This window comes from Armigeres subalbatus, chromosome 2 (assembly GCF_024139115.2).
Source record: "Armigeres subalbatus isolate Guangzhou_Male chromosome 2, GZ_Asu_2, whole genome shotgun sequence".
NCBI lineage: Eukaryota > Metazoa > Arthropoda > Insecta > Diptera > Culicidae > Armigeres > Armigeres subalbatus.
In genome coordinates, this window is record NC_085140.1 from 145,588,372 (window position 1) to 145,616,192 (window position 27,821).

Genomic DNA, 27,821 nt, shown 5'->3' on the forward strand with positions numbered 1-27,821 from the left:
TTGAAGAAAGCAAACTGATTGGGCGATAACTAGAAGCCTCAGCTGGATTTTTCTCCGGCTTCAAAATTGGAACAACTTTGGCTTTTTTCCATTTATCTGGGAAGTATGCCAATTGAAAACATTTGTTAAATAAATTAACCAAAAAGGATAAAGAGCTCTCAGGAAGTTTTTTGATAAGTATGTAGAAAATACGATCATCACCTGGGGCTTTCATATTTTTAAATTTTCTAGTAATAGATCTCACTTCATCCAAATTAGTTCCCAACGAAGGATCAAAAACATTATTTTGGTTGAGAATGTCTTCGAAGCTCCGTGCAACCTGATTCTCAATTGGACTAGTGAGACCTAGACTAAAATTATGGGCACTCTCGAACTGCTGAGCAAGTTTTTGAGCCTTTTCGCCATTTGTTAATAAAATTTTATTTCCCTCTTTAAGCGCTGGAATTGGCTTTTGAGGTTTTTTAAGAATTTTCGTTAATTTCCAAAAGGGTTTCGAACTGGGATCCAACTTCGAGACATTATTCTCAAAGTTGGTATTTCTCAGAATAGCGAAACGTTTTTTAATTTCATTTTGCAAATCTCGCCAAATAACTTTCAACGCGGGATCGCGAGTTCTTTGGTATTGCATTCGCCTCACATTTTTAAGACGGATCAGTAGCTGAAGATCGTCGTCACAATTAAATGTTTTTTAAAATGAACCGAAAGCCTATTGTATTAATAAAATTTGGTAGCACGGGAGAGGCGAAAAGTGTTTGAAGGGGGAAATGGAATAATGAACGTAAACGGAAAAAAAATTGGCTAAGGGCCGATTTCTAAGACCTTGGCTTTATTCACCTTGGCTTAGGTCTTAAACTAAGTTCAAGCGTATGGGTAAGAACCGGATGTGAAGAAATTGGCCATAAGTGAACAAAATGTTAGAATGAATAAAATATGATTTTTTTTTTAAATAGAATATTGATAGAAATATAATACAAAAGTGAATAGAGGGAAAATTAAAGAACAAATAGAATTATAATCACATAAAATATATAAAGGATAAAATTTGTTGAACTTGATTGACTAACGTATGAAATCAGTCCCTGTCTGTCTGTGTCTGTCCCTGTCTGTTTTTCCCTAATAAAAGTTGTATTTCTGAGCGAAAATAACACATAACCCTTCATCAGATCTTTATGAGCGATTTACAAGGACAGCAATATAAATTAACTTGATAGCGTTTCAATTATACACATCCGCAATGCTAAAGCTTATCGTAATCGACCCTAAAGAAATGGTATCTCGATAGATAAGTACACACAATACAATTCTCCCATGAGTTGCTTGTGAATGAACACCGGACACAACAAAACATGTGATCCTGAAACTAAGGCATCGCGTCATAGCACAAACACCTGTCGCATGTACGCGACAAAACAAAGCTTTCCCCGTTGAATGACCCCACTTGAATCACGTGTTTATGCCGTCAGCCAACGTTTCAACGAAAATGCATCAAACTTCCAATCACCACTACACCCTCTGTCTGCAGATTATAATTCGCGTATGAATGGAACCTTCCGCTATTAGCGCCCGAGCTGTTTCTGCTCCCCGGCAGTTACATAAAGGACTTCCTACGGACAGAAGACACTCGCGCGCGCTCCGCGGTTTGTAATTCCTAATCGCTTGCGACCGTTTCTCACACTAAATAGCCTCAAATTTGCCGCCTAGGTGAGAGATGACCGCGACCAGCAATGCCCATATCGCTACCGTGTCGGTCGGCTGCACTGCCGTAAACAAACACATTGCGGGCTTGTTGTCGTCGCCGTCATCATTGTCGCACACCGCCCGCATCCATACCCAATCCAACCCCATCGGACCTTCTTCACACATGATTTGTCATTCATTACACTGATGCTAGAGTCGGCTGATCGACCTGTCGTGGTATTTAGGCATCCCACATGTTTGCCGAATGGACTATTTATGAATGTGGTCATGATCGTCATTTTTTCCACATTTCTTACCTACATTTACATGTTGCTATTATTTTTCTCTGCCAAACAACGTCATTCATGGTAATTGGCAGAAGTTCATGAAAACGTTTTTAGTTTTGGTTTAGCCATTAATGTTAAGAATTCTAGAAATGATTAATCCTTCTAGCAGTATAAGGTCTTTATAATGACAGCAAGGTAACTTTTTATGTTTTTCAAGTTCTATTAGCGTTATATAATCTATTCTAGCAATTTAATGAAATGAGGTATTCACTTAATGGATGTTCACAAGCCTGATCAAGGTGCAGGGTGAAAATAATGCCTTTCATAATTTTCGTTGTATTACGGATACATTGCAAAAAAAAGAGTTCAGTGCGTGTTGGCTCTTGTTTCGGACGGCAGAACGATCGCGCGATTTGCCGAAATTTCGTGTTTTGCGTTGCGCGGCCTATAATAAATAAAGTTAATTAGTTCAGTGCGTGTTGGCTCTTGTTTCGGACGGCAGAACGATCGCGCGATTTGCCGAAATTTTGTGTTTTGCATTGCGCGGCCGGTAATAAAGTTAATTAGTTCAGTGCGTGTTGGCTCTTGTTTCGGACGGCAGAACGATCGCGCGATTTGCCGAAATTTCGTGTTTTGCATTGCGCGGCCTATAATAAAGTTAATTAGTTCAGTGCGTGTTGGCTCTTGTTTCGGACGGCAGAACGATCGCGCGATTTGCCGAAATTTCGTGTTTTGCATTGCGCGGCCTATAATAAAGTTAATTAGTTCAGTGCGTGTTGGCTCTTGTTTCGGACGGCAGAACGATCGCGCGATTTGCCGAAATTTCGTGTTTTGCATTGCGCGGCCTATAATAAAGTTAATTAGTTCAGTGCGTGTTGGCTCTTGTTTCGGACGGCAGAACGATCGCGCGATTTGCCGAAATTTTGTGTTTTGCATTGCGCGGCCTATAATAAAGTTAATTAGTTCAGTGCGTGTTGGCTCTTGTTTCGGACGGCAGAACGATCGCGCGATTTGCCGAAATTTTGTGTTTTGCATTGCGCGGCCGGTAATAAAGTTAATTAGTTCAGTGCGTGTTGGCTCTTGTTTCGGACGGCAGAACGATCGCGCGATTTGCCGAAATTTCGTGTTTTGCATTGCGCGGCCTATAATAAAGTTAATTAGTTCAGTGCGTGTTGGCTCTTGTTTCGGACGGCAGAACGATCGCGCGATTTGCCGAAATTTCGTGTTTTGCATTGCGCGGCCTATAATAAAGTTAATTAGTTCAGTGCGTGTTGGCTCTTGTTTCGGACGGCAGAACGATCGCGCGATTTGCCGAAATTTTGTGTTTTGCATTGCGCGGGCGGTAATAAAGTTAATTAGTTCAGTGCGTGTTGGCTCTTGTTTCGGACGGCAGAACGATCGCGCGATTTGCCGAAATTTTGTGTTTTGTTTTGTTTTTCCCTTAGGACGGTTCGTAAGTAAATTAATGAATATATTTTATTACTTTTACAGCATATACTGTTGTTGACAAACGCTCTATATTGTCGAATAGAGCTCCCTATTATTCACCTTTCCCACTAACACAAATTTTCCTTCCCGAGACATCTATGAAGGTAGTATGGGTTCCCTGCATCTTCACTAGTAGATGTTGAACTAACATTCCTTCCCCTCCTTCCGTGATTGTAAGGACGTGGCCAGGTATACAACTGCTACTGTATAGGAAAAGGTACTAATCCCAAGTACCAATTTGCGACAATATACAGTAGATTGCTCTATTCAAGCTCTGTCTGGTGAGGGGGCGGGTGTCGCGGGAGAGGGTTCTCTTCGTCGACTTCCCCTCATTTGAATGAAAGTGACAGGCAGGGAGTTTCTTTGCAGTTTATCACCTCAGAATGCAAGTTCGCATTGTTTTCTTTCGTTCTGAAATGATAAACCAGAGAGAGATCTGCTGCTTGTCACTTTTGTTTAAGGGAGAGGGGGTCGACGGGGAGAGTCTTCTCTTGCGACATTCGCCCTTATTCCGGATGGAGCTTGAATTGAGCATTGTATAGCCACCCACGATTTGTACAATCACATATGCTATGCTATGCTATGCTATTACGGATACATTGCAAAAAGACTTAGGATAATAATAACCAAAAAACGATCATGCCTATTTGTTTGCTTTACAGATTACATATTGTTGGCATTATTTGATTAATAGCTTAGCTTGATTTAATGTACGAGGTACACATCGTAGTTGCTAGTGACGGATTCCACGCAGAATCACGCATCAACTTGATGATCGCTGATTTTAAGGATGTTATCGATCATTTAGTAATTTGCGTTCGATCATTTAATAGTTTTTCAGTAACTCATTCCAGAAGCTGAATTTCAAAATGTGTTGTATGATGGACTTTTAATGCGAAGGTTTTTCTACAACTCTGCCTAATGGTTCGTTGTTAGAATTCAACTAACAACGGAGTTATAGCGCTAGTTGCAGTAACTTAGACTAAATGATTGGAATTTTGTTATCATTTAGTCTAAGTTACTGAAACTATAGCTATAACTCCGTTACTAATGGAGTTCAAACAACGAATCATTAGGCAGAGTTGTAGAAAAACCTTTGCATTACAACACATTTTGAAATTCAGCTTATGGAATGAGTTATTGAATAACTACTAAATGATCGAACGCAAATTACTAAATGATCGATAACATCCTTGATTTGATCGAAACTTATCACATATTTTCAGTGAAGGAGACAAGCTATTTTTCACCAATTTAATAAAAATCCACCCTCGACTAATTTATAAAAAGGTTGTAGTATTTTCGAGCAAATTTATTTTAAAAAAAAAAACAGATCAATCAACCTAGCGTTGGTAGTGCCTTTCTCGCAAATTGCAAAATATATGAAAAAACACATAAGTGAGGTCGAAATAGCACTTGAGGGGGGTAGATTTTACTTTTTCCATCAATTCATATCCATTTGCGGTCATTTGAATGCATTGCTGCAATATTTGAAAAAACAACTTTATTCCTTTTGTTTTTTTTTTCAAGGGGGAATCCTTGGCAAAAAACAATGTTTTTAATAACTTTGGAACGCAATGACCGATCGGTCCAATTTTCAATAGCAAACAACTAGACCGCAATCCGCGTCGATTGCAACCTGTTGGATAATGAACAATGTTGGATTGCCCAGCAAACACAAGATCATATATCATAGCGAATAAGTGTACAAAGTGGAGGCCATATAGGTACATTTTGCATGCAGTCAAATGGAGGCATGCGCCTATATCGCCTCCACCATGCATACTTATTCGCTAGCATATGCAACTTTGTGTTGGCTGGGTGGATAATGCTAAGTACCAAAAAGTGTGGCTCACATTTAGTACACACACACCCCTGATGTATTGCTTAATTGCGGGCGGGGGGTAAGGACTGACGAAAGGGTTTTGGTTTTAGTGGGTCGGGTAAGAGTTACTTGACATACCCATCCGAACACTACCTGAGTTAACCTCCTCAGGTGTCTGGTTGCAGATTTCCGTTTACCCTTGCTCAAGAAGAAAAAAAACACATACACACATACAGATATCACCTCAATTCGTCGAGCTGAGTCGATTGGTATATAACACTATGGGTCTCCGAGCCTTCTATCAAAAGTTTGGTTTTGGACTGATCCTATAGCCTTTACGTATAATTTGTATCACGAGAAAGGCAAAAAGTGTAGCTCGGAAACCATTCATTGTACGAAAAAAAATGTTTGAGATGCCGATTTATGATTCCTGGGTAAATTTTGAACAAATAATGTGCACCGTATTATCTTCCTAAGTATTACCGTTTTCAAGATATTTCAAATTTTATTTTTGAAAACTGAAAAAAATGTTTGTATTCCGCCCTTTTTAAAACTTACTCGCGATTCTCTATCACCAACAATAGGTTTTCTGAAATTGCCAAAATTTAGCTTAAGACTCTATATAACCGTAATCAATCCGGTAATGATGATTTGATTGGAAAACGCACTAATACTAATGCAGTTTTGAATTAAATTCAATATGTTGGGGCTATTTACCGACTTACGATTATAAGCTTTAAACATGGAACTGCAAGTCGTTAGGCTTCGCAGGTTGCGACAGGATAATCTACGATGAATTACATCCCCGCAACTTCGACGTCGTATCGCTGCAGGAAATCTGCTGGACAGGACAAAAAGTGTGGAAAAGCAGGCATCGAGCGGCCACCTTCTATTAAAGCTGTGGCACCACCAACGAGCTGGGAACCGGCTTCATAGTTTTATGCAAGATGTGCCAACGCATGATAGGATGGCAGCCAATTAACGCAAGGAACGCGCGCAGGACATAATTCTACCGGCTCCGGATCTCCAGGAAATCCAGGAGGAGATTGGCCAGCTGAAGAACAACAAAGCCACTGGGGTTGACCAACTACCAGGAGGGCTATTTAAACACGGTGGTGAGGCACCGGAAGGCGTCGTGTGTCCCATCTACAAAAAGGGCGATAAGCTGGATTGTAGCAACTACCGCGCAATCACATTGCTGAACGCCGCCTGCAAGGTACTCCCCCAAATTTTATGCCGTCGACTAGCACCACCTGCAAGGGAGTTCGTGGGGCAGTACCAGGCGGGTTTTATGTGCGAACGCTCCACCACGGACGAGGTGTTCGCCATTCGCCGCAGAAATGCCGCGAATACAACGTGCCCACACATCATCTATTCATCGACTTCAAAGCCGCATATGATACAATCGATCGGGACAAGCTATGGCAGCTAATGCACGAACAAGGATTTCCGGATACACTGATACGGTTGATCAAGGAGACGATGGATCGGGTGATGTGCGGCGTTCGAGTTTCAGGGGCATTCTCGAGTCTCTTCGAAACGTGCAGAGAGTTAAGGCAAGGCGATGGTCTTTCGTGTATGCTATTCAACATCACTTTGGAAGGGGTAATACAAAGAGCAGGGATTAACACGAGTGGTACAATTTTCAATAAGTCCGTCCAGCTATTTGGCTTCGCCGACGACATAGATATTATGGCACGTAACTTTGAGAAGATGGAGGAAGCCTACATCAGACTGAAGAGGGAAGCTAAGCGGATCGGACTAGTCATCAACACGTCGGAGACGAAGTACATGATAGGAAGAGGTTCAAGAGAAGACAATGTGAGCCACCCACCGCGAGTTTGCATCGGTGGTGACGAAATCGAGGTGGTAGAAGAATTTGTGTACTTAGACGCACTGGTGACTGCCGAAAATTATACCAGCAGAGAAAATCGAGGACGGAAGCGGCCTACAGAATGTCACATGAGCATTCGATTTTCATCAAGTTCATCTCCCTGGAAGCAATGAAGGAATCGCTTAAGAAGAACATGGAGCCAAACAAATTTCGTTATTCCAGAGAAAATTCGATGGAGGTACCGATGTCAACCGCATGTAGTAATATGAAATACATTCTTTTCTTCGACGTACCGCCAGAGACAAGTGATAGAAGCTTATCGATGGCACTTGGACGATATGGGAAAGTGGAATGTTCTACAAGAGAAAAATTTCCCGCGGAATCTGGCTTGGGCATATGTTCACTGGTGTACGTGGTGTACACACTTAATTTTTTTTTACCGGGATCTCAGCAAAATGTTGAACTTTTACCGAGAATCGCACAGCCGTGCCCCAGCAAACATGTTTTTCCGAGATTTCTGTCAAAATTGCTGATAATCAGCAAATAATTTGCCGAAAATCAGCTAACAAACGCTATTTTTGCCGGAATATCAGTTATTTATTTTGCTGGCGCACGGCTGTGCGGATTTTTGCCGAGCTGCAGAAATAAAAACTGAGTGTGTATATAACGACCTAAAAGAAGAAATACCGCCATCGCCTAATTTCGGTAGCCGTGAAGGACGACGGTCTTCAGGATGTGTGTTTTCTTTGTCGGGCTGCAGGTCATCGGAAGGATTCTTGCCCACAACGACGCTCCGGAAATCGTTGGAAAGATCAGCCTAAAAACCAATCCCATTCGAGTTCATATGCTGAGGTTGTGTCTGGAGTTGTTCTAGTTAATCATTACTCAGAATGCGCGGATAAGATCATTGAACAATTGGAGGAAGATAACTTTGTGAAACCAATGGATAATGCAGCTATGGAACACTTGGGGCTGATAGAGAAGATCTTGAGAACAAAAGCAAAGTAGAAGATAAAGAAAGTGAAGTGGAATAAAGAGATACATAAAGCAAAGTAGATTATTTTCAGTGTATACTGTCGTGAATCGCATATTTGTCCCATATGAATAGGAAACCCAGCAAAGATGGGACAGATATGCGATTCACGGCAGTATATTGCCTCCATACACAAATGTGCTCGACTTGCGGTTAGCGGCAGTTTGGTCTATAAAGTGGACTTTTTATTTTTTGGCCCATAATACACATAATACAATTGTTTTAGTTCTCATCTGGTGATTCGTGATTTCGGCGCCCCACGAAAGGCTGGCGCCCTTGGCGGGGGCCAACCGCACGCTACGGCACTGGTACCTACTTAAGCGAGGCCATCAATTAAGCAACACCTTCATAAGAACCACGGATTTTGATATTAAGAACATTGGTTGGGTCCAAGAAGCAGGCAGTGTGACCAAATCGCCGATTGACACGCTGATGTATGAATCTATTATAACACGCTGAAGGCATTTTACTCAAACCCCATATTTCCCTTCTTCTCTCATAAAAAAACGCAAAAAAAAAATCTTCTAGCATAGGATGCAATGTTTGTTTTTCTCCTGGGTTATTCAAATTTTTGAAGCCTTCTTTTGTTTGTCAAAAACAATGACATTCTCTTCCAAAAAACATTCCAAATCTTACCCAAATGCAATCCAAAAACTAAGCGGTGTTGAACTTCATTACTAATAAGATTTAAGAACAAACTAATTATGATAAGAAAATTCATGCTAATCCAAATTCAATCCAAATCATATGCAATGCTAATCCAATCCAAATCTAATTTAAATCCAAACTCACTCCAAATCAAATCCAAACTCAATCCATATCTAATCCAAATCTAATCTAAATCCAATCCAAATTCAATCCTAATCCAATCCAAATCCAATCCAAATCCAATTCAAATCCAATCCAAATCCAATCAAAATCCAAATCAAATCCAAATCGAAATCCAAACCTAATCCAAGCCAAATCCAATCCAAATCCAAATCCAATCCAAATCCAATCCAGATCCAAACCTAATCCAAATCCAATTCAAATCCATTCCAAATCCGTACATTTAATCCAACTTTTAGTTTCGCGTACAGTACACCATCAACCATTTGCCATCAACTAGTATTGCTAGCCAATAACTCCAAACTAATCTTACGCATAATGAATTCGAACTTCCGAATAGCTTTGTAAAATCCGGCAACCTTATTAATTTTTCAAATTCCAAGATATCTGCTCCTACAGGTAATCCCGCTATGGCTACTAAGTCAGTACATTCCAAGATAAATTTCTAGATAATATATTTGGCTTTCCAAACAGTTTCGAACAGTACAGCATTGAATATTTCTCCATTTCTCTCAGATTTCGTTATATAATAGCTCGACTGGTAGTCTCATGTACGTTGCCAAGTGGCTTCATGTAGTCTAAATTTGTTTTAATCAAAATCAATGCTCGCAGGACTTTGAAATTTTCTAGATCGTAAACCATTTTCCGTTGGTCTTCCATACTCATCTTGTAGTTTCACAAACTGCAATACATTTTTTTCGGCCACCTTTCAGACACGCCTTATAGTTTTCTAAACCACAAACCATTTCCACTGATCTTCCAGACGTGCATTGTAATTTTGCAAACCACAAACCAATTTCTTACGGTCTTCCAGGCAAAGCTTTAATATAATTCAAACCACAAACCATTTTTCCAGCGGTTTTTCAGACGGGCCACCACAAATTTCAGACGATGCGTCATGTGATTTAGCAAACCACAAACCATGTTCCGACGGTCTTCGAGACGCGTCTTGTGATTTAGCAAACCACAAACCATTTTCCGACGGTCTTCGAGACGCGTCTTGTGGTTTAGCAAACCACAAACCATTTTCCGACGGTCTTCGAGGCGCGTCTTGTGATTTAGCAAACCACAAACCATTTTCCGACGGTCTTCGAGATGCGTCTTGTGGTTTAGCAAGCCACAAACCATTTTCCGACGGTCTTCGAGATGCGTCTTGTGGTTTAGCAAGCCACAAACCATTTTCCGACGGTCTTCGAGACGCGTCTTGTGATTTAACAAGCCACAAACCATTTTCCGACGGTCTTCGAGACGCGTCTTGTGATTTAGCAAACCACAAACCATTTTCCGACGGTCTTCGAGACGCGTCTTGTGGTTTAGCAAACCACAAACCATTTTCCGACGGTCTTCGAGGCGCGTCTTGTAATTTAGCAAACCACAAACCATTTTCCCACGGTTTTCGAGACGCGTCTTGTGGTTTAGCAAACCACAAACCATTTTCCGATGGTCTTCGAGACGCGTCTTGTAATTTAGCAAACCACAAACCATTTTCCGATGGTCTTCGAAACGCGTCTTGTGATTTTGCAAACCACAAACCATTTTCCGACGGTCTTCGAGACGCGCCTTGTGATTTTGCAAACTGAAATACACTCGTCACAATTTATGAGCTTGAATTCAACTCACCTCATGAAATCAGCGACAGGATCCAAAAAATCGATTGGCAGGATCGCCAAAATGTGTGTCCCTAAATGGCCGGAACAAAGTTATGACGGCGACTTCCCGTGGATGCGTGTGCACGCCGCGGAGGTCTGACTGGAAGAACAAAATCATGGCTTGCTGCTCGCTGATTGACACGCTGATGTGTGAATCTATTATAACACGCTGAAGGCATTTTACTCAAACCCCACAACTCCGTATCACGTAAATGTATCTTTCGGCAGTTCGGCACCTCACTCACTTACTTTTAAACCCGGAATGTTTAACAGTTAGTGAGTGAGTGAGGAGCCGATAGAAAACGATACATAAAGAAAAAATCGGACGTAACCCGTGAAAATCGCATGGTTTCAGTGGACGTGACAAGTAGGTAGAATTTTGGACGGCAACCTGGTGAAAAAAAAATCTCGATAGCGATTCGAAAAATATTGAAGCAAAAGTGCGCAGTAAGCCAGACTGATCAATTTTGTGGAAGTCGGATTACGGACGTTCCATAAATGGCGTAATTGCGACATGAATCAGACCTCTTCAACTTTAGCTTATTTTATATAAATGAATATAAGCTAGAGGTTTATATGTCCCGATTCATGTCACGAGAGTCGACCGATTTTTCAGGATCAAGTCCTCTACCGAATAGGTTTGTGTCCATATACCGTTTTCCAACTAATTATTAGTAATCTCAAGACTTATTTTATTAAAAATCTACAAAATTGTTTGGTATCGTTCAAATATTTCGAAATGACAAAATATTCGACTCACCTGAGCTACTTCCGACGAACAATCCGACTCCATTGTTTGGATTTCCATCCAGTGGAATGTCTTCTCCATTTTCCAAGCCTTCGGAATCCTCTCCCGCGGACCGTTGCATACCGACGCGTTTAGAACCCGCCGCGAACCGAAATCACCCGTAAAACCGACGAAAAACACTCGAATTTTCACTTTTTACGCGACGTACGATCGATAACAACAGAAGTTTATTTTTCACTTTTTCGCTTTTTCCCGTTATCGATGGCGAGAACAACAACAAAACAATGAGTGATGACAGAGACGAATTTGACGGGATCTACCGTGCTGCCAGTAATATTGGCCTTTCAATGCAAACAAAGCACCAAGTGCCCATTGCTACGAGCCGGTTTTGTCTGACTGGGAACGGTACTCAATGTGGATTACGACTGGGGGCGGGGGCAAACAGCTGATGTTGTTTACTATAAGGAAACGGTAGAATGTTGAAAGAAATCTTGAATGAATAAAGCCGGTTAATGGTGAATACGATCGAAGTGTACCGTACCATCGACACTCACGTGAGAGGGAGGTTGATTTTATTCATACTTTTGCTAATTATCATTGTTGAAACTGATGAACAACAAACAGCTGATCGAATGCAGCAAAAGGAAGCAGACAACGAAGAAAACAAAGACTTTGCACTTAGTGCTCGATTTGTTTCATTATTCGTTTCGGGATTGTACCGGGCGCATTTTATGTGCGGATGGAAAAGTTCACGGAATATCAGGGTGGCCAGACCAACCGACTTTTGCTTTACTGCACATATTACGCATTGCTTATGCTAAATTTACAATGTTCTGTTTATATTTATATGACATTGTCATGAAATGTCAGAACATTGAAAAACTCATCCTTTCTCAAAAAATCAAATAGCCACTAACCTTCAAAGGAGGGGAAACACATGTTGGAACTAATATTTGCTCCGTTCCTAATCATGGCGGAAGAAGGAATGAAAAATTCTGTTCCACTGTATAAAAGAAATGAAGTTAACAAAACACACATTCTATGATTTTTGAAATTTTTAGGTTTTTGGGAGCTTGTAGATCTCTCACTTGGCCACTGCAATTTGTTGGGTAACGTATAACGCTAAAAGGGAGAGAGAGAGAGAGAGAGAGAGAGAGAGAGAGAGAGAGAGAGAGAGAGAGAGGGGGTAAGGCCAAGCGTTACGATCCATACACAAAAATTAAACCTTCCATACAAAAAGTGTTACGAGGGGGAGGACGGGGGTCCAAAATCACAAAATTTAGCGTTACGTAATTTTAGAAAGAATCCTGGCCAATAAGGAACATGCAAGTTGTTATTCGAACAACATAAGAATTTTATAACATAGAACTAAACGAGAGAAAGAGATAACATTTATTTATATATAAAAGGGCGGTACCCCGTTTGGCATAATGGCCATTTGACATAAGGGCCGTTTGGCATAATGGCCATTTGGCATAATATGTATGCGGTGTCAAATTGAAGGCCATTTGGCATAAGGGCCGTTTGGCATAACGACCATTTGGCATAATTAGTATGCGGTGTCAAATTGAGGGCCGTTTGGCATAATATCCATTTGGCATAATTTACATACTGTTCTAAATTATTTGCCCAGGAATCTACTTACCATCTACTTCCCATACACTCAGCGAACTGGACTATCGAAATTCATAACTGGCGCCTTATGAATCTTCGACTGATTATTCCACCAACAGTGATTCTTATACTCAGTTACCTTCCTGAGTAATCAAGCGTCGATGGGCGTGTGGTCTACATACCGGCCTCCCGACCCCGACGTCCATGGTTCGAACCCAGTCTGCCGCACTTCACTTTTTTTCAAATGAAAATCATCATTCATAAGGCAACTTATTGAAATTCATACCGATTCCTTGTGGCAAATTTTCATAAGGCGTTTGATTGAAAATCATACGTCCATTTTCCTCAGTGTACCAATTTACCCTTCTTTATTGCATATGAATTGTTGCAAACGGCAATTAATTTGGAACCGTATATAAATTATGCCAAATGGCCTTTATGCCAAACGGCCCTCAATTTGACACCGCATACAAATTATGCCAAATGGTCCTTATGCCAAACGGCCCTTATGCCAAATGGCCTTCAATTTGACACCGCATACATATTATGCCAAATGGTCATTATGCCAAACGGCCCTTATGCCAAATGGCCATTATGCCAAACGGCGTTATGCCAAACGGCATTATGCCATATGGCATTATGCCAAACGGGGTATCGCCATATAAAAGTATCCATTAACAGGAAAAATAAGATTCTTCGTGTTTATTGATTTCTATTCAGCTATAGCTAAAGCTGTTCATATCATTACGCTTATTTATTACAAAATAAACCTGTTCCCGTTCCGAATTTTCAAACAGAAGATAAAAAAAATCTGATAACACTGAAGCTGCTACCACGCGGGCGCATTTTATTTGACAACTCAAAATTTCTGCAAAAAAAAACAAAATCCGCAAAATCGCGTAAACAACATTTTTGCCAGTCTGCCAGTCAATTGATTTCGCAATCGATTTATGTGCAAAAAAAGCGTTGTTTCGTGAGGGCTAAATATTTCGCGAGTGCGTCAGAAAGTGAAATAAACGGTACGCGTACATTTTCGCTGTTATGAAAATCGATATCCATCCTCTGACCGAGGATCCCACGCTGGCATGGAAAGAAATATCAAAAAATCAGCGCGTGATAAAAATCAACACCAAGGCGCCCGGATCCGAGGTTCCAAGCAACAAGGTGCGGGTGGTTTGCATGTCTGACACCCATTCGCTGACCCATCACATCAAGTTCGATATTCCCGAGGGAGATGTTTTTATCCATGCCGGAGACTTCACCCGGTGCGGCAAGTTGGACGAGGTTGTCGATTTCAACAATTGGTTGGGTAAGTTGTATTAGAATTCGAATGACAGGGCTGATATCGACTCTATTGTAAATTAGTTGATCACTGACTGATCTTTAATTCAATATTATATTTATATTCCACAGAAAAGCTACCCCACAAGCATAAACTGGTCATAGCTGGAAATCATGAGCTAAGTTTCGACCACACGTTTACCCATCCATTCCAGAATGCAAGCGCATGCTGCAAGAAGACCGGTAGCACTCTGCTAGACGAAATTCCAACGCTGGGAAACTCTAAGGAAAGCCTTGCGGAAGCGGTCAAAACGGAAAACATACGACAATACCTCAGCAATTGCGTGTACCTGCAGGACGAATGCATTGACCTGTACGGGTTGAAGATCTACGGTACCCCATGGCAGCCGGAGTTCTGCAAGTGGGCCTTCAACGTTAAACGCGGCCAAGACTGCCTAGAAAAATGGGAGAAAATTCCGGAAAACGTTGATATTCTAATCACGCACACACCACCGGTCGGGCATGGAGATTTGTGCTGCTCTGGCGTTCGAGCCGGATGTGTGGAACTGCTCACGACGGTGCAGCAACGAGTCAAACCCAAGTACCACGTGTTTGGACACGTGCACGAAGGCTACGGTATCACCTCCGACGGTAAGATCATTTTTATCAATGCCTCCACCTGCGACATCAACTATCTGCCGAACAACCAGCCGATCGTGTTCGATGTAACTTTGCCGAAAGGGCGCACAAAAGATGATTAAGTAATAGTTGTCTCCGTTGAACACATAGATTCGTGGAGAGATTATATCTACAGATAGCTTGATATTGCACATAATGGGCCAAAATGTATCTCGACCTAAAAATGCCATGACAAATGGTAGATGCGCTTAGACATTTTTTTATTTGCATCTACACAAGATTATTAAAATCCCACTACAAAGTAGATGTTTTGATTGTTAGATGACTAGTTTACATATTTTTTGTGTATATCTATTTTCTTTTACTCGTTAAAGTAAGTGATTGTTGTGCAATTATTCTATTTAATTTATTTAGACAAACAGTTGAAGTAAAATGTCAGAGATTGCTCAAAACGCAAGCATGTTTTGGATACGAGTTGGGTGACTTGAGATAAAGTTAGTCTAAAAAGCTATCGGTAGGAAAGTTAAAGAAGTGTTCACTTGGGTAAATTTTGTTGGTTTTGGTGATACTACTTTAGTTACTTTAAGTTTGTGTTTGACCTTATTAGCAAATTAGTATCATAGGAATAAATTGAGAATAAGTATTGCAAGAGTTACCGATGTCACTTATAATTGCGTTGAGATGAACTTAAAATCAATTTTTGATCTGCATCGGTCAACAGTACTGCCACCACGATTTATGCAAACTGCGCTTAGGTTCAACGAACCGACTGCCACATGTATTTGTGCATCTACAGCTCAGTTCAATCAAAGCAAATAGCCAATTTCCGGGGATTAAACCACCCGACTTGGACATTAATTTACAATGTTGTGAAAACTCATATGTGAATATGTACTTTATGTGGAAGATATTGATTTGGAAAATGTATTGTAGGTAATCACTGTCCCTTCGATGGGACTCAAACCCATGACCCTACAGTACGCCAGACTAGCTTGCGTGGGAGAGCTATCAGAATCGTCAAATCGTCGTTTGAATCTTTGTTTACAAAAGCCACGGCGTGTCTATGGGGAAACATTATTTTTCAAAAATCAGTACATATTATAAAATGATTGTGTCTATCCAAAAAATCAAGGTGGCCGGCAATGCATATAAATGAATACAAACATATGTAAATTGATGAAAATAATGATGGCTATCCCCCTAAAGTGCTTTTTGCCTTTCTCGTACAACAAAGTTGTACCGAAAGGCTATAGTTGCACTCCAAAATCGAACTTTTTATAGAAGACTTGGAGACCCATGATGTTATATACCAATCGACGCAGCTCGTCGAGCTGAACAAATGTCTGTCTGTCCGTGTGTATGTGTGTGTGTTTTTTTCCTAAGCAATGGAGGGGGAATCTGCTCAACAGAGATCCTGGGTTGACCAGGAAGTGCGGGGTTAGAGACCACCTCCAACAGCAAACGAGGGAGGCAGGAATACATCCCCGACCCTCTAAACCGTTTCCATTGCCGCCAAGCCCATCGTCCTATCGGTACAACCAGAAAGTAATGCTTCAAAGGGAGGCCAGTGCACAACGCACCCTCGAGGTTAGCTGCGTGTCCTTGCAGCATCGAACATCGTGACTCGCTTCTTTATAAGAACACCATGGTATCGTGCCAGCGCATTGCCGGCTTTCCAGGTGGCCTTACCATGCCCTATGTCCTCGGAAGGTGGGAAAGGTAGACTTCGCGCCTGCTTCCCTCTGCACGACTGGTATAAAGAACGATGATGCCGCTTGCACCCCAAATTGACCTCTCTGCAACGCACCGAGAGACTTGCCGACGCGGTGCCTACGCCTGCTCCAGCCTTGACGAGGACCCCTTTCTGTCCTCGGGCTCGGAACCCGCCCGGTTGACCGACGCCGCGAAAGCGACGATACCATGTTGTTCTTCGCGCGGCCACTTGTTCGATAAAAGGGTCGAGTTCGACCACAGGGCACCGGTATGACCCATGAAGCCGACTCCAAACCCTTGGACCACCTCTTATTTGCGCCTGTACTAGCCATCCTTGAGTCCACACGCCACCTCCTGTGTAGCTCCGAGACGATTTGGACGATGGCCGATAAAACAGCGTTCCAGCCAACTTCATCTTTAAACATTCTCCGAACTAGGTTGTCCGGGGTAGTGTCCAGACCACACGTGGCAAGCATGTGGTCACGCATTGCGCGAAAACGTGCGCACACCGGACACTCGGTCTAGGCCGAGTGTCCGAACTGGTGTAGATTCTGTCTGAAGCAACCATGGCCTGTAAGGACCTGCGTCAGGTGGAAAGTGATTTCCCCATGGAGTGTCTTGACCCACGTGCCTATCTCCGGTATCAACCTGTGTCCATCTTACCTGTACTGTGATTTTGCAGCACAATTCAAACAATTGGGAGGGTTCGTGCAGCATTGTGCCTTATGTCCCTCCAATCCTCAGCGTCGGCAGAGCTTGCTTCAAAGCTTGCTTCATTCCTCATCGCCTTCAAAACGTCCGAGTACTTGATGTCCGTCTTGATGACTAGGGCATCGCCCCTGGAGCGATTGGCGCCTACTCTAGACGTCTTACTACATTCGCCTGGGCCTTCTTTTCGGCCCTTGACGTCTTTGTTTTCCTCTTGTTCTTGACCAAGGTCCAGGAGGCATCATCCCCCTCTATTTCCGTGGTCTGGTGCGGCTGAGAGCTCTCAGGATGCCGTAACCCCTTACTACCGTCTTTCCTGCGTAGACGGACCTTTTCAGGTCCTTTCTCTCCCGGTTTTGGAGGTACCTGGCCGGGGATCAGCTTCCCGACGTGCCCGCGAATACTTGAGCCTCGGTCTGGGTAGACTTTGGCAACACCGTCTTCGCTGGCACGCCCTCGGTCGATTCGACCTTGCCCGAGTCCGCGAATCCTTGGGCCTCAGTCTGAGTAGATTATTCTATTTAATTTATTTAGACAAACAGTTGAAGTAAAATGTCAGAGATTGCTCAAAACGCAAGCATGTTTTGGATACGAGTTGGGTGACTTGAGATAAAGTTAGTCTAAAAAGCTATCGGTAGGAAAGTTAAAGAAGTGTTCACTTGAGCCTCGACGTGCCCGCGAATACTTGAGCCTCGGTCTGGGTAGACTTTGGCAACACCGTCTTCGCTGGCACGCCCTCGGTCGATTCGACCTTGCCCGAGTCCGCGAATCCTTGGGCCTCAGTCTGAGTAGACCTCGACTTCCCGGATTTCACGGGTTTGCACTTGGCCGTCCCGACCGCCCTCTCCAGCTTGGCGTCTAACATCGACTTTCGAAGTTTCAGCAAGCTCCCCTTGAGGTCTTTACTGATATTATGCTTCGATGACGCAAAGTCGATGATGGCGTCCAGCTGTTCCGTCGCCACCACGAAGACCGAATGCCCATCCCGTTTGAGGTTCATCACCCTCACAAGCCATGGGCCGTCCATAACCACTACCGGCGTAGCCGGGGAGAAGGTTAAGTGACCCACGCTGGCGCTGCGCATCGATCTGCCAACTATTGCTTCTGACCTCCTAGGCGGAGACCTAAACAACCCGCCTCTTGCGAAGGGGTTGTCGCCTACACTACTACCACTAATTGAATAATTGACTTGGTTTTCTATTTTGGTCCCACGAGTTGCTCGGGAAAAGAGGTCCACCACGCCAGAGCCCAGCACTACGCGGTAAGGGACAATTGGGTCCTAAAGCCGTACCTCGTTTAAGATAGCAAACGAATGTGAATCGGTCAAGAATACTTGAACCGATGTTATAAAAATTCTGGTAAAAGTCTAAATCAGTAAAAATAAATTTTTGTTGTGTTTAAGACATTTTAAGGCAAATTTTGGGCTGTGCAACATTTCAGAACGAATGAACCATCAGCCCAGAACGTCAGGCTCATATATTAACTGTCAAAGTTTGAGTAAAGTGCCCTGCGGTGTTTTGCTAGTGCGTTTGAATCATATTATTCCATACGTCAAACAAGACCAAAAATGTCGAGGAAGCATTTTTAATCTATTTTAAATTTCAAATTAAACAATATTCCTTTCGATTTTTGAGTCGAAAGAATAACTGACGTATTCAGGATGATTAAATTCATCGTTCCCTGAAAGAAAATCGAATATCGATTCTTCATTTTAGAACCCAATTACTGTGGAGGGTGCCCAGGTACCGCACAGCCTCCGTTAAAGGACTAGCTCATTATTTCACCCCCTGACCACGCATCCCCTTGGTACGGGTCGCTTGACGCCTTGGGATTAGGGGTTAGGTACGATGGTCCCCGTGGTTGCATCCCCTCACTCTCAGAAGGACAACAGTGCCCAGGCTGCACTACCAGCTAAGTACAAAACCCTTAGCTGGCGGTCGATTGTCATCGGAAGACCCGTGGAAGCGTGAGGTTGAAACTTGTGAGGACCAGAGCTGTATAGGTCGCTCCTTCCCAGACAACAACTTACCATTTTGCAGCTCAAGCCGTATGTGTGTATGCGTGTATGCATGTGTGTGCACACGAAAATCGAAAAACATTAGCCACTTTTTCATATAGTAATTCTTAACCGATTTTCTCACAACAAGTTGCATTCGACGAGGGACATCCGACGAGTTGATCACTATTGAATAAAATCACGATCGGCCATTGCGTTCAAAAGTTATGAAGAAAATAGTGTGTTGAACCATATTCGGTTGGTTAGATATTTGCCTGACAGCGTTTGCAAGAGCCGTAATGTAGGCAATTATTTATTATGTGTGACACACTAAGGTGCCCGCCAGAGTAAACGCGACGTGCGATGCGACGCGACGCGACAGTGCAATTTGACAGCCTGTTGATAATGATTGTTATTCTTTTACGTGAGTCGCGTCGCGTCGCATCGCTCGTCGCGTTTACTCTGGCGGGCACCTTAGTGTGTCACACATCATAAATAATTGCCTACATTACGGCTCTTGCAAACGCTGTCAGGCAAATATCCAACCAACCGAATAAAGTGAAGCAAAACCAAGAGATTGAATGGAGAAAGGCACCGCTAGGTGGATTAATCTGGGTTTTTACTTGTCTGATGGTATTTTTTTATACATTTCAAAATGCACGTGAATGGCATCATCAACACTGGGTGGATTGATCTGGAATTTTTCTGTGTATGTTCGATAGGATCAACCGATGAGAGCTGCCGCCCCCTAAAAGCGCGACGTGGATAGTCCCCATTATGGTGTAAAATTCTTTGGAAAATTGTATAATTTTTGTCTTTAAGAAAACAATACACGGACGGCTTGTTTTCATAAGAAACTGCAGACATTTTTTAAATGTATGCAATTTGTCATCCAAAGCTCAAAAATCTTTTTTTATTCAGTAAAATCATTGGCAATAGACCTAAGTGTGTAATTTAATATTTTGAATAAAAACAGCATGATTTTTTGAAATCAAAGGTTATCCATTTTACCCCGCTCTTTGACCCATCGTACGCCGGCATTTTTTAATTGATAGAAAAGGGAATTTTAGTTATTTCATACCATATCCAATTGGCATACAATTTATGAGCTGTTTTTATAGATCTATGTTGAATTTTTTTATTGTTTTTGTTTTGAAGCATTAAGGGTTTTCCTTTCAGAATTTGATATATTCATATTTACTTCTTTTTCCCTTTTTCCTAATATTATGATAATATTTAAAACAAGTACACTGACCCCACAATCATGGGTCACACACTAATATGGATCATTTCCATTTGATCAACATGCAAAATGGAGTGACTAATTATTGTTACAAAGTGACCCATATATGTGGGGTCAGTGTACCTAATATAGATTCCAACATGCTGCTACAGCAAAAACAAAATTCAAATTATTAAATAGGTACCCGGCAATCAATGATAGAAACTACAACAAAGGAACTGCGGCATCATGAATATTTCTATCTCCCCAGTCAACACAAAATCGTATATGACATAACATAAGATGCTAAAGTGGAGGCCATATACGTACATGTTGTATGGGGAAGTACCTGTATTGCCTCCACTTTAGCATCTTATGTAACATCATATACGATCTTGTGTTGACTGGGTCAGCTTTGCGTCGTTATTGCACTTAAGACTTAAATAGTAATAATACGCTAGTCAACCATAGGTTGCGATTTAACTAGAGTAGCGTTAGCGTTGCGCTATATGGAAAATGTTTACCCTTGACTACCATGTCATTGCAGAAGGTCTGGTAATCATATGATTGCATGTGACAGTTCTAGCTGCTTTTGAGTACATGTAAAACAGATAATAATTCATCTAGTCATTTATCCGTAACTAAATAGTTTTGTCATTACTAGAACTTATATTCGCTCAACGATGTATTGAAACATGGCAACAACTATTACAGGACATTTATGATAATCTTTATTGAGCTTGTATGGTAAACGTTTGTTTAGACTTAGTTAACCGATTAGAATAAATACACCACATAGCTATAACTGTACAGACAACTCCACAAACACGCGCCTCAAAATTCATAATCCGAACCTCCCTCGTCCGGATCTTGCGTATCGCCCGCGACTTCTTCATAGTCCTGCTCAAGAATGGCAAGATCTTCTCGCGCTTCGCTAAATTCACCCTCCTCCATGCCCTCTCCAACGTACCAATGCACGAAAGCACGTTTCCGGTACATCAAATCGAACTGCTGATTTACACGAGCCCAGGCCTCGGACATGGCGGTCGAGTTCGAAAGCATGCAAACTGCTCGCTTTGGTTTCGCCAAATCTCCCCCCGGTAGCACACTCGGTGCCTGTTGATTGATACCTATCTTGAACCCGGTCGGACACCAATCGACGAAAGTGATGTGCCGCTTGCTTTTGATGGCCGCTATGGAACTATTGATGTCCTTCGGGACAACATCTCCACGATACAGCATACAACAGGCCATATACTTTCCGTGGCGGGGATCACATTTCACCATCATATTGGACGGCTCAAAACAAGCGTTGGTGATTTCGGAAACCGATGAATACTCGTGTTGGGCTTTCGAAGCAGAGAGCAGGGGAGCGTATGACACCAGTGGATAGTGAATTCTCGGATATGGCACCAGGTTAGTCTGAAACTCGTTCAGATCGACGTTCATCGTGCCTTTGAATCGCAGTGAAGCAGTGGCCGAGGATACAACCTGGGCTACCAGCGTGTTCAGGTGGATGTAGTCCGGTCTTCCAATTTGCAAATTCTTTGAACAAATATCGTAGGTTGCCTCGTTGTCCATGATGAAGCAGCAGTCCGAATTTGGCATCGTAGTGCTTGTTGATATCACAGTATTGTACGGTTCCACAACAGCGGTTGAAATCCTTGGCGATGGGTACACCGCGAACTCCAACTTACATTTCTTTCCAAACTCTGAAGCCAATCTTTGCATCAATAATGAGGTGAACCCCGAACCAGTTCCGCCCCCGAAAGAATGGAACACTAGAAAACCTTGCAGTCCATCACATTGTTCAGCCAGTTTCTGGATGGACGCACATACTTGCTCTATAATTTGCTTTCCAACTGTGTAATGACCTCTGGCGTAGTTGTTGGCAGCATCCTCTTTGCCAGCGATCATATACTGAGGGTGGTACAGGTACTTATAAGGCCCATTTTTCAGCTCGGATATGACAGATTCCTCCAGATCGATAAAGATGTTGCGGGGTACCACCCTGCCGGAATCCGTATTGTGAAAAAATGCAGCCATATTCTCGTCGATCGGTACCTTCTCGCTAACAGTTCCATCCGCCTGGATTCCATGTTCCAAGGTGAAAAGCTGCCAACACGCATCCCCAATCTGGCATCCCGCCTGTCCGATGTTGATTGATAGTACTTCACGCTGAAAAAAGTGTGTTTGTGTTAGAAAAATAATGCAGGTATGAGTGCTTATGGTAAAATGTACGGCGTTTTCTGGTTTGAAACCTTCTACGCTCTGATCAAACCGCCATAACTAAAGCAGTGCAGTATCATGTTAGCAATACATACCATATCCGGACTAGCTTATACCCAATTCTGGATATTATTACGTATATATCTGCTACTAGAGTACTTGTGATTAAAATACTCGCAAACACAAATATACAAATTGATATTTTACAGAAAAATCTAAAATCCCACACTCAATGATTACATAAACGCGCGTTATGGCTTCCGCAAGCAATAGAAGGTTTGATGACATTAGAACGCACTGGAATGATTGGAATCAGAGCGAATTGCTTTCGCTGGTATGATTGTCATTATTGTTCACATGGCGTATTGTTATAACACTCATTAGATTGTGAACAGTTGGTACTACGACAATAGAACAGACCGGTTTAAAAGCTGATGATAAAAATCATTCCAAATCAGAAGTCTCAGATATGGAAAATAAAGTGGGAAACTCATTTCATACAGTAATTATTTTTTTATTTTATTTTTATTTTTTTATCTACACGAGCAAATTCTGAAAACATAATGAGAACACATAGGTAGAAAACATATTTTGATTTTGACATCAAATTGAAATCATAATTTGTTTTCCAATATGAATCATCATGATTGATTACATATTTTGATCCCATTTTGCAGTAGATTTCTAAATTGTATGATCTTTTTTATGTCTTTATTAACGACTGAGACTTTCAGCCCAAGGCTGACTCATCTCGACTAATTGTATGATCTGATATAAAACTGTGTACTTATTTTGTTATAGGAAACCAATATCAAAATTAGTTTTCGATTTGCTCTCATCGATAGCAGGAATACTTTTCGATTTATTGTCACAGTAAGTTTTTTCTGCTATACGTTTTGTTTTTGAAAACCGTTAAAACGATAAAAAAGATATCAAGTTAAGTATTCATAATCGGAGATTTCACAACATCGAAATAAGTTATCGATGTGCTCTCAAGCTTTGTTCGGGCCCGGTTCTTGGTGTGTTACGGGGTAAGTTCGACCTGAGTTCGACCATGGTCAATTGCCAGCCAAATCCTGACCCAACGAGTACCTTCCCAATATCCAACTCCGTGGTATTTATTCCTTCTCTCTCTAGTAACGGTTCAGAAAAGCTTGGCTAAGAATAGTAATTCTAATGTTTTTGACTTTTTTGTCTTAGATTGAAATTAACGACTAGGTATACCCACCTTGATTTCTGATAGCAATCTGGACAAAGATTTCAAAGGAAACATAAGTATCACTACTTTCCAGTCCACGAAATATACCGCAGCAATACCTTGCTATCGTGTTTTCATATATTCGTATTATTTTTTTAATTCCTGTCTTTATTTGTTAGGCACTCCGTGTTACTTAACCGCTACTGTGCCGAGATCTATTGTGGTATTCTGCTGTACAGAATCCACACAGAATCTATTTTTAGATTTCTATTACCATTATTGTTTATATTTTTTCATAATTCATTATATCCATTTTTATTTTTTTGCATTTTCTTAGTTTTTAATTAAGTGTTTTATAATTTCATGTTCTATTATTTTTGAATCTTCAAATTTTCATATTATGTTTTTATATTTTCGTATTTTTACCTATTATCATATTTTCCGCTCGTTCTGGTACCTCTGTATGGCTGAGCTGAACTTGTTCGGCTTGTAATATGGCTACCTTTAACGCCATGTTTGGGATACCGTCCGGAACAGGTTCTTTACTCTAGTCGAGGGACGTTGCCATCGTCATTAGCTCCGATCACGGACGGTTAGTAGGGAACTGTCGGAATATTGACCTCGACAGCGGGAACCTTCCCACTGAAGCATTGCCTGGATGAGCCACAAGTTTCTCGGAAAGGGAGGTGGACTGTATTATTCTATGCCCTTCGACTGAAGGACCTCCAAGTATGGAAGGTAATCCAGAAGCCGTCGTCGGTCAGCTTGGCGAAGGGCCTCTAGCAGCGTTTGCCCTCTTCTGTTAGTATAGCGGCTTCTCCACTCTGTCGCCCACGCATTGAAGTCTCCTGCAATGACTACTAACCTGCGACTCAACAGTTCTTTTTTATAGAGAGATGAAGGCAATGAGGGACCGACTGTTTACTTCGATGACATTTACTTCCAGGGTGCAGCAGCTGTTATTAGTGTAGACAACAACCTTCTGTGCACCAAGTTTACGGTACTCGTCACTGAGTGGCGATACTGGGGTTTCTATATCTGTGTTGTTGAACCTGCTACTCTATGTTTTGAGATTTTCACAATTTTCACCATGAGCTCATGGAAGAATGGTAGTTGGAAATCGATAAAATGTATGGGAAAATCAGGTATTTAGCAAATTTATGGAAAATGCTGGTGTTTTAGAAGAAAGTAGAGATGAGGAATAAAGTATGAGGTGGAAATATTTTCTCCTGCACTTAGTTTGCACTGATTAGTAGTCTAATAGTGATGAAATTTCGATTTTACTACCATTTAAAAAACGCCATCTCTTGCTTTACTCGTTTTGACTGGTACCTTATTCTGCAAACAGACACCTGAAATTATCACTCAGAGAGTGGGGTTGACGGAACGCCGGACCCACTAAACCCACCCAAGCAACGGAAGGTTGCTTGAGTTACCCTCTCTACTAATACCCTGGTTCCCCCAGGAACTGCCTCCCTGCATTACTTCTCGGGGATAGGCAGTACTTAATGTACTCGCTTATTCATGCTTACAACAGGCACTCATCCCACATGAGGCTTACTTGGGTACTCTCTCTACCATACCCTCTGACACACCCTGGGGGCCATCCAGAAACCACGTGGTCATATTTTTAAAGATTTTTAACCCCCCCTCCCCCCATGTGGCTTATCGTGGTCATTTGGCATTTCGGGTGTCATAGGCCAAACTGCTCTGAAGTACATATCCTCGAAAGTTTAAAAATCATGACAAGAAACAAAATGTCCTAAGACATGATATTATGGAGTTTTGAAACGACCGATCAACCAAGTCCTGAACGATGTATCCGTGCATCGCTAAGCATCCAAGCAGGTCCATTGAGCCAATGCGATTTCATTTATTACTTTCAAGACCTTCCATGAGTCGATGTTCTAAGATACGATATCGACTAAAATGAAAACTCAGCCTAAAATTTTTAAAAAAATTTTCCATAACAATTAGAAAATTTCCAATAAAGAAATCATGGTATGAGCAATAAAAAATATTAAATTTTCTACAAATAATGCAAAATTTCCATAAACAATTAAGAATTTTCCACAAAACAAAAATAAATTAACACTTTTAAAACCAAAAATTACAAACATAAAAAAAGAATTTTCCATAAAGAAATCAAAATGTTCCACGGAAAAAATACAAACATTCCATAAATAAATCAATATTAGAAAAAAAATATTACAAAATTTTCAACAAAATAGTAGTTTGTGCAACTAGTTGCAAAAAGATGATTTTTTCAACGAGTTGCACACGCTATTTTTTGCAATGACGAAAAATGGGCTTTAATATGATAAATCTGTACCAAAATTGTATAGTTTAGTTTAATCCTCATGACCATTCTTATTAACAAATCATGTGGCTGCAGAGAGCAATCAGATTTCATGTTATCGTGCCACATTGCATAGTTCGACAAGCCAAGAAGCAAAGTTGAACTTGCTTTTGAAAAATTTTGATGTCATGTTCATCAAACTATTTAATTTATTACGAGGCACCGAAAATACACTATTTGAGCACTTACCCAAGCTAATTCAGCAAAATGTAGTCATGTAATTACTGTTCTGATGTTGGTTTTTCATTATAGCACCCAAATGAGTGCTATAATGAACTTTATGCAACTCATTTGAGTTGCATAATGTTCATTAAAGCACCGATCTCGTTGGTATGGAAAAGTAGGCCGTTTTATCACTCAAAGACGAACTGTAAACCAGGTATTATGATCAGGAATTGCAAAATAAATATTTTTTTAACCAAAAATTAAAACCTTTCCATGAAAAAATCAATAATGAGCATTGAAAAAAAGGAAATTTTCTATCAAAGAATATAAAAAGCAATAAAATTAAGCATTTTTCCATAGATTAACCCTTCTTTAAAAGCGTTTGAAGTTCATGGAAAATTTTATCAGTTTGGTTGCTTTTCTTTCTTATTTGCTTATTTTTTATTGCTCTTTATTGATGCGAAAGAAACCCAGCATTGCTTAGGTGTTGCAAATGTCACAATGAACTATTTGCAGCACCGCACTCTAGATCAATTTCCGTGCGTTTGTTTTCTTTTCCTCAACAGCTGACCAAAAATTGTATTTTAATGACTTTTCACATTTCCCCGTTAAATTCACTAACTTTTTGTATATACAAACATTGCGGATCCCAAAATGAATCAATTAGGGGAAAATCTTGCAAATCGGTCAACCGGTTCGCGAGTTAAATCGTCAAGAAGGAAATCTCAACTCATTTTTATTATATAGAGATTATGTGTAGATAAAAATATTTATTTTGTGAAAATTTTGTAATTGTTTATTGCTAATATTGATGTTTTCATGAAAATTTTGAATTTTTTCGTGGAACATTTGATTTCTTTATGGAAAATTCTTATTTTACAATTGCAGTTTTTGCTTTCAAAAGTGCTAATTTATTATAGTTGAATTTTTTCGGAATTTACGCTGGAGTTGTTTTGTTTTTTTCATTAACAATTTGTAGCAAAATTTCCAAGCAAAATTTTTCACAGAGAAAATCATTCGGAATGCCAGCACTTTATCAGGATTGTATGAAGTAAAGTCAAAGTTTTTACAGGCAATTTCTTTACTGGATTTTTCCTGAATATCCACAAGAAATTCTTTTGAAGTTTTTTTCTTGGATTATTGTAAAAACATGAATATTTTTCAAAATTGTAGCTGCAGTCCGCTAATGCAAAAGTGTCAGCGGCGTGATGCCAAAAACCATCTGCGGCGCAGATACGCATCGACGTTGCGACCGACGCTGCGTTACCGGTTATTTTCGATGCACACCTACGTCTTTTCAACGCTGAGTTGAAAAGACGCTACTTGGG

At 41.1% G+C, this 27,821-nt stretch overlaps 3 protein-coding genes across 4 annotated transcripts in view; 1 reads left to right on the top strand and 2 right to left on the bottom strand.

Annotated features, from left to right (window-relative positions):
- LOC134210954 (protein furry) overlaps nt 1–11,650 on the bottom strand; it is a 393,572-nt gene extending 381,922 nt beyond the window's left edge. The window contains exon 1 of one of the 2 annotated variants that reach the window (XM_062687409.1): nt 11,382–11,650. In XM_062687409.1, coding sequence (XP_062543393.1) covers nt 11,382–11,490 — 109 coding nt within the window. In that variant the 5' untranslated portion in view covers nt 11,491–11,650. The remainder of the gene's footprint in view (nt 1–11,381) is intronic. The other variant, XM_062687410.1, reaches the window with a different exon arrangement.
- A 2,203-nt stretch (nt 11,651–13,853) lies between these two features.
- LOC134210959 (UPF0046 protein C25E10.12) lies at nt 13,854–15,558 on the top strand. The gene is made up of 2 exons (XM_062687418.1): nt 13,854–14,292; nt 14,397–15,558. The coding sequence occupies exons 1-2, from the start codon at nt 14,025–14,027 to the stop codon at nt 15,023–15,025; spliced, it is 897 nt and encodes a 298-aa protein (XP_062543402.1). The 5' UTR covers nt 13,854–14,024; the 3' UTR covers nt 15,026–15,558.
- A 5,692-nt stretch (nt 15,559–21,250) lies between these two features.
- On the bottom strand, nt 21,251–23,097 carry LOC134210952 (tubulin alpha-8 chain-like). The gene is made up of 2 exons (XM_062687407.1): nt 22,867–23,097; nt 21,251–22,720 (listed from the first exon to the last, which is right to left on the bottom strand). The coding sequence occupies exons 1-2, from the start codon at nt 22,867–22,869 to the stop codon at nt 21,377–21,379; spliced, it is 1,347 nt and encodes a 448-aa protein (XP_062543391.1). The 5' UTR covers nt 22,870–23,097; the 3' UTR covers nt 21,251–21,376.
- Between the last annotated feature and the right edge of the window lie 4,724 nt (nt 23,098–27,821).

Coding starts and splice junctions, on each gene's coding strand:
- LOC134210959 (XM_062687418.1), top strand. CDS start 14,025: ATGAAAATCGATATCCATCCTCTGACCGAGGATCCCACGCTGGCATGG. Junction 14,293..14,396: donor CGATTTCAACAATTGGTTGG/GTAAGTTGTATT, acceptor TATATTCCACAG/AAAAGCTACCCCACAAGCAT.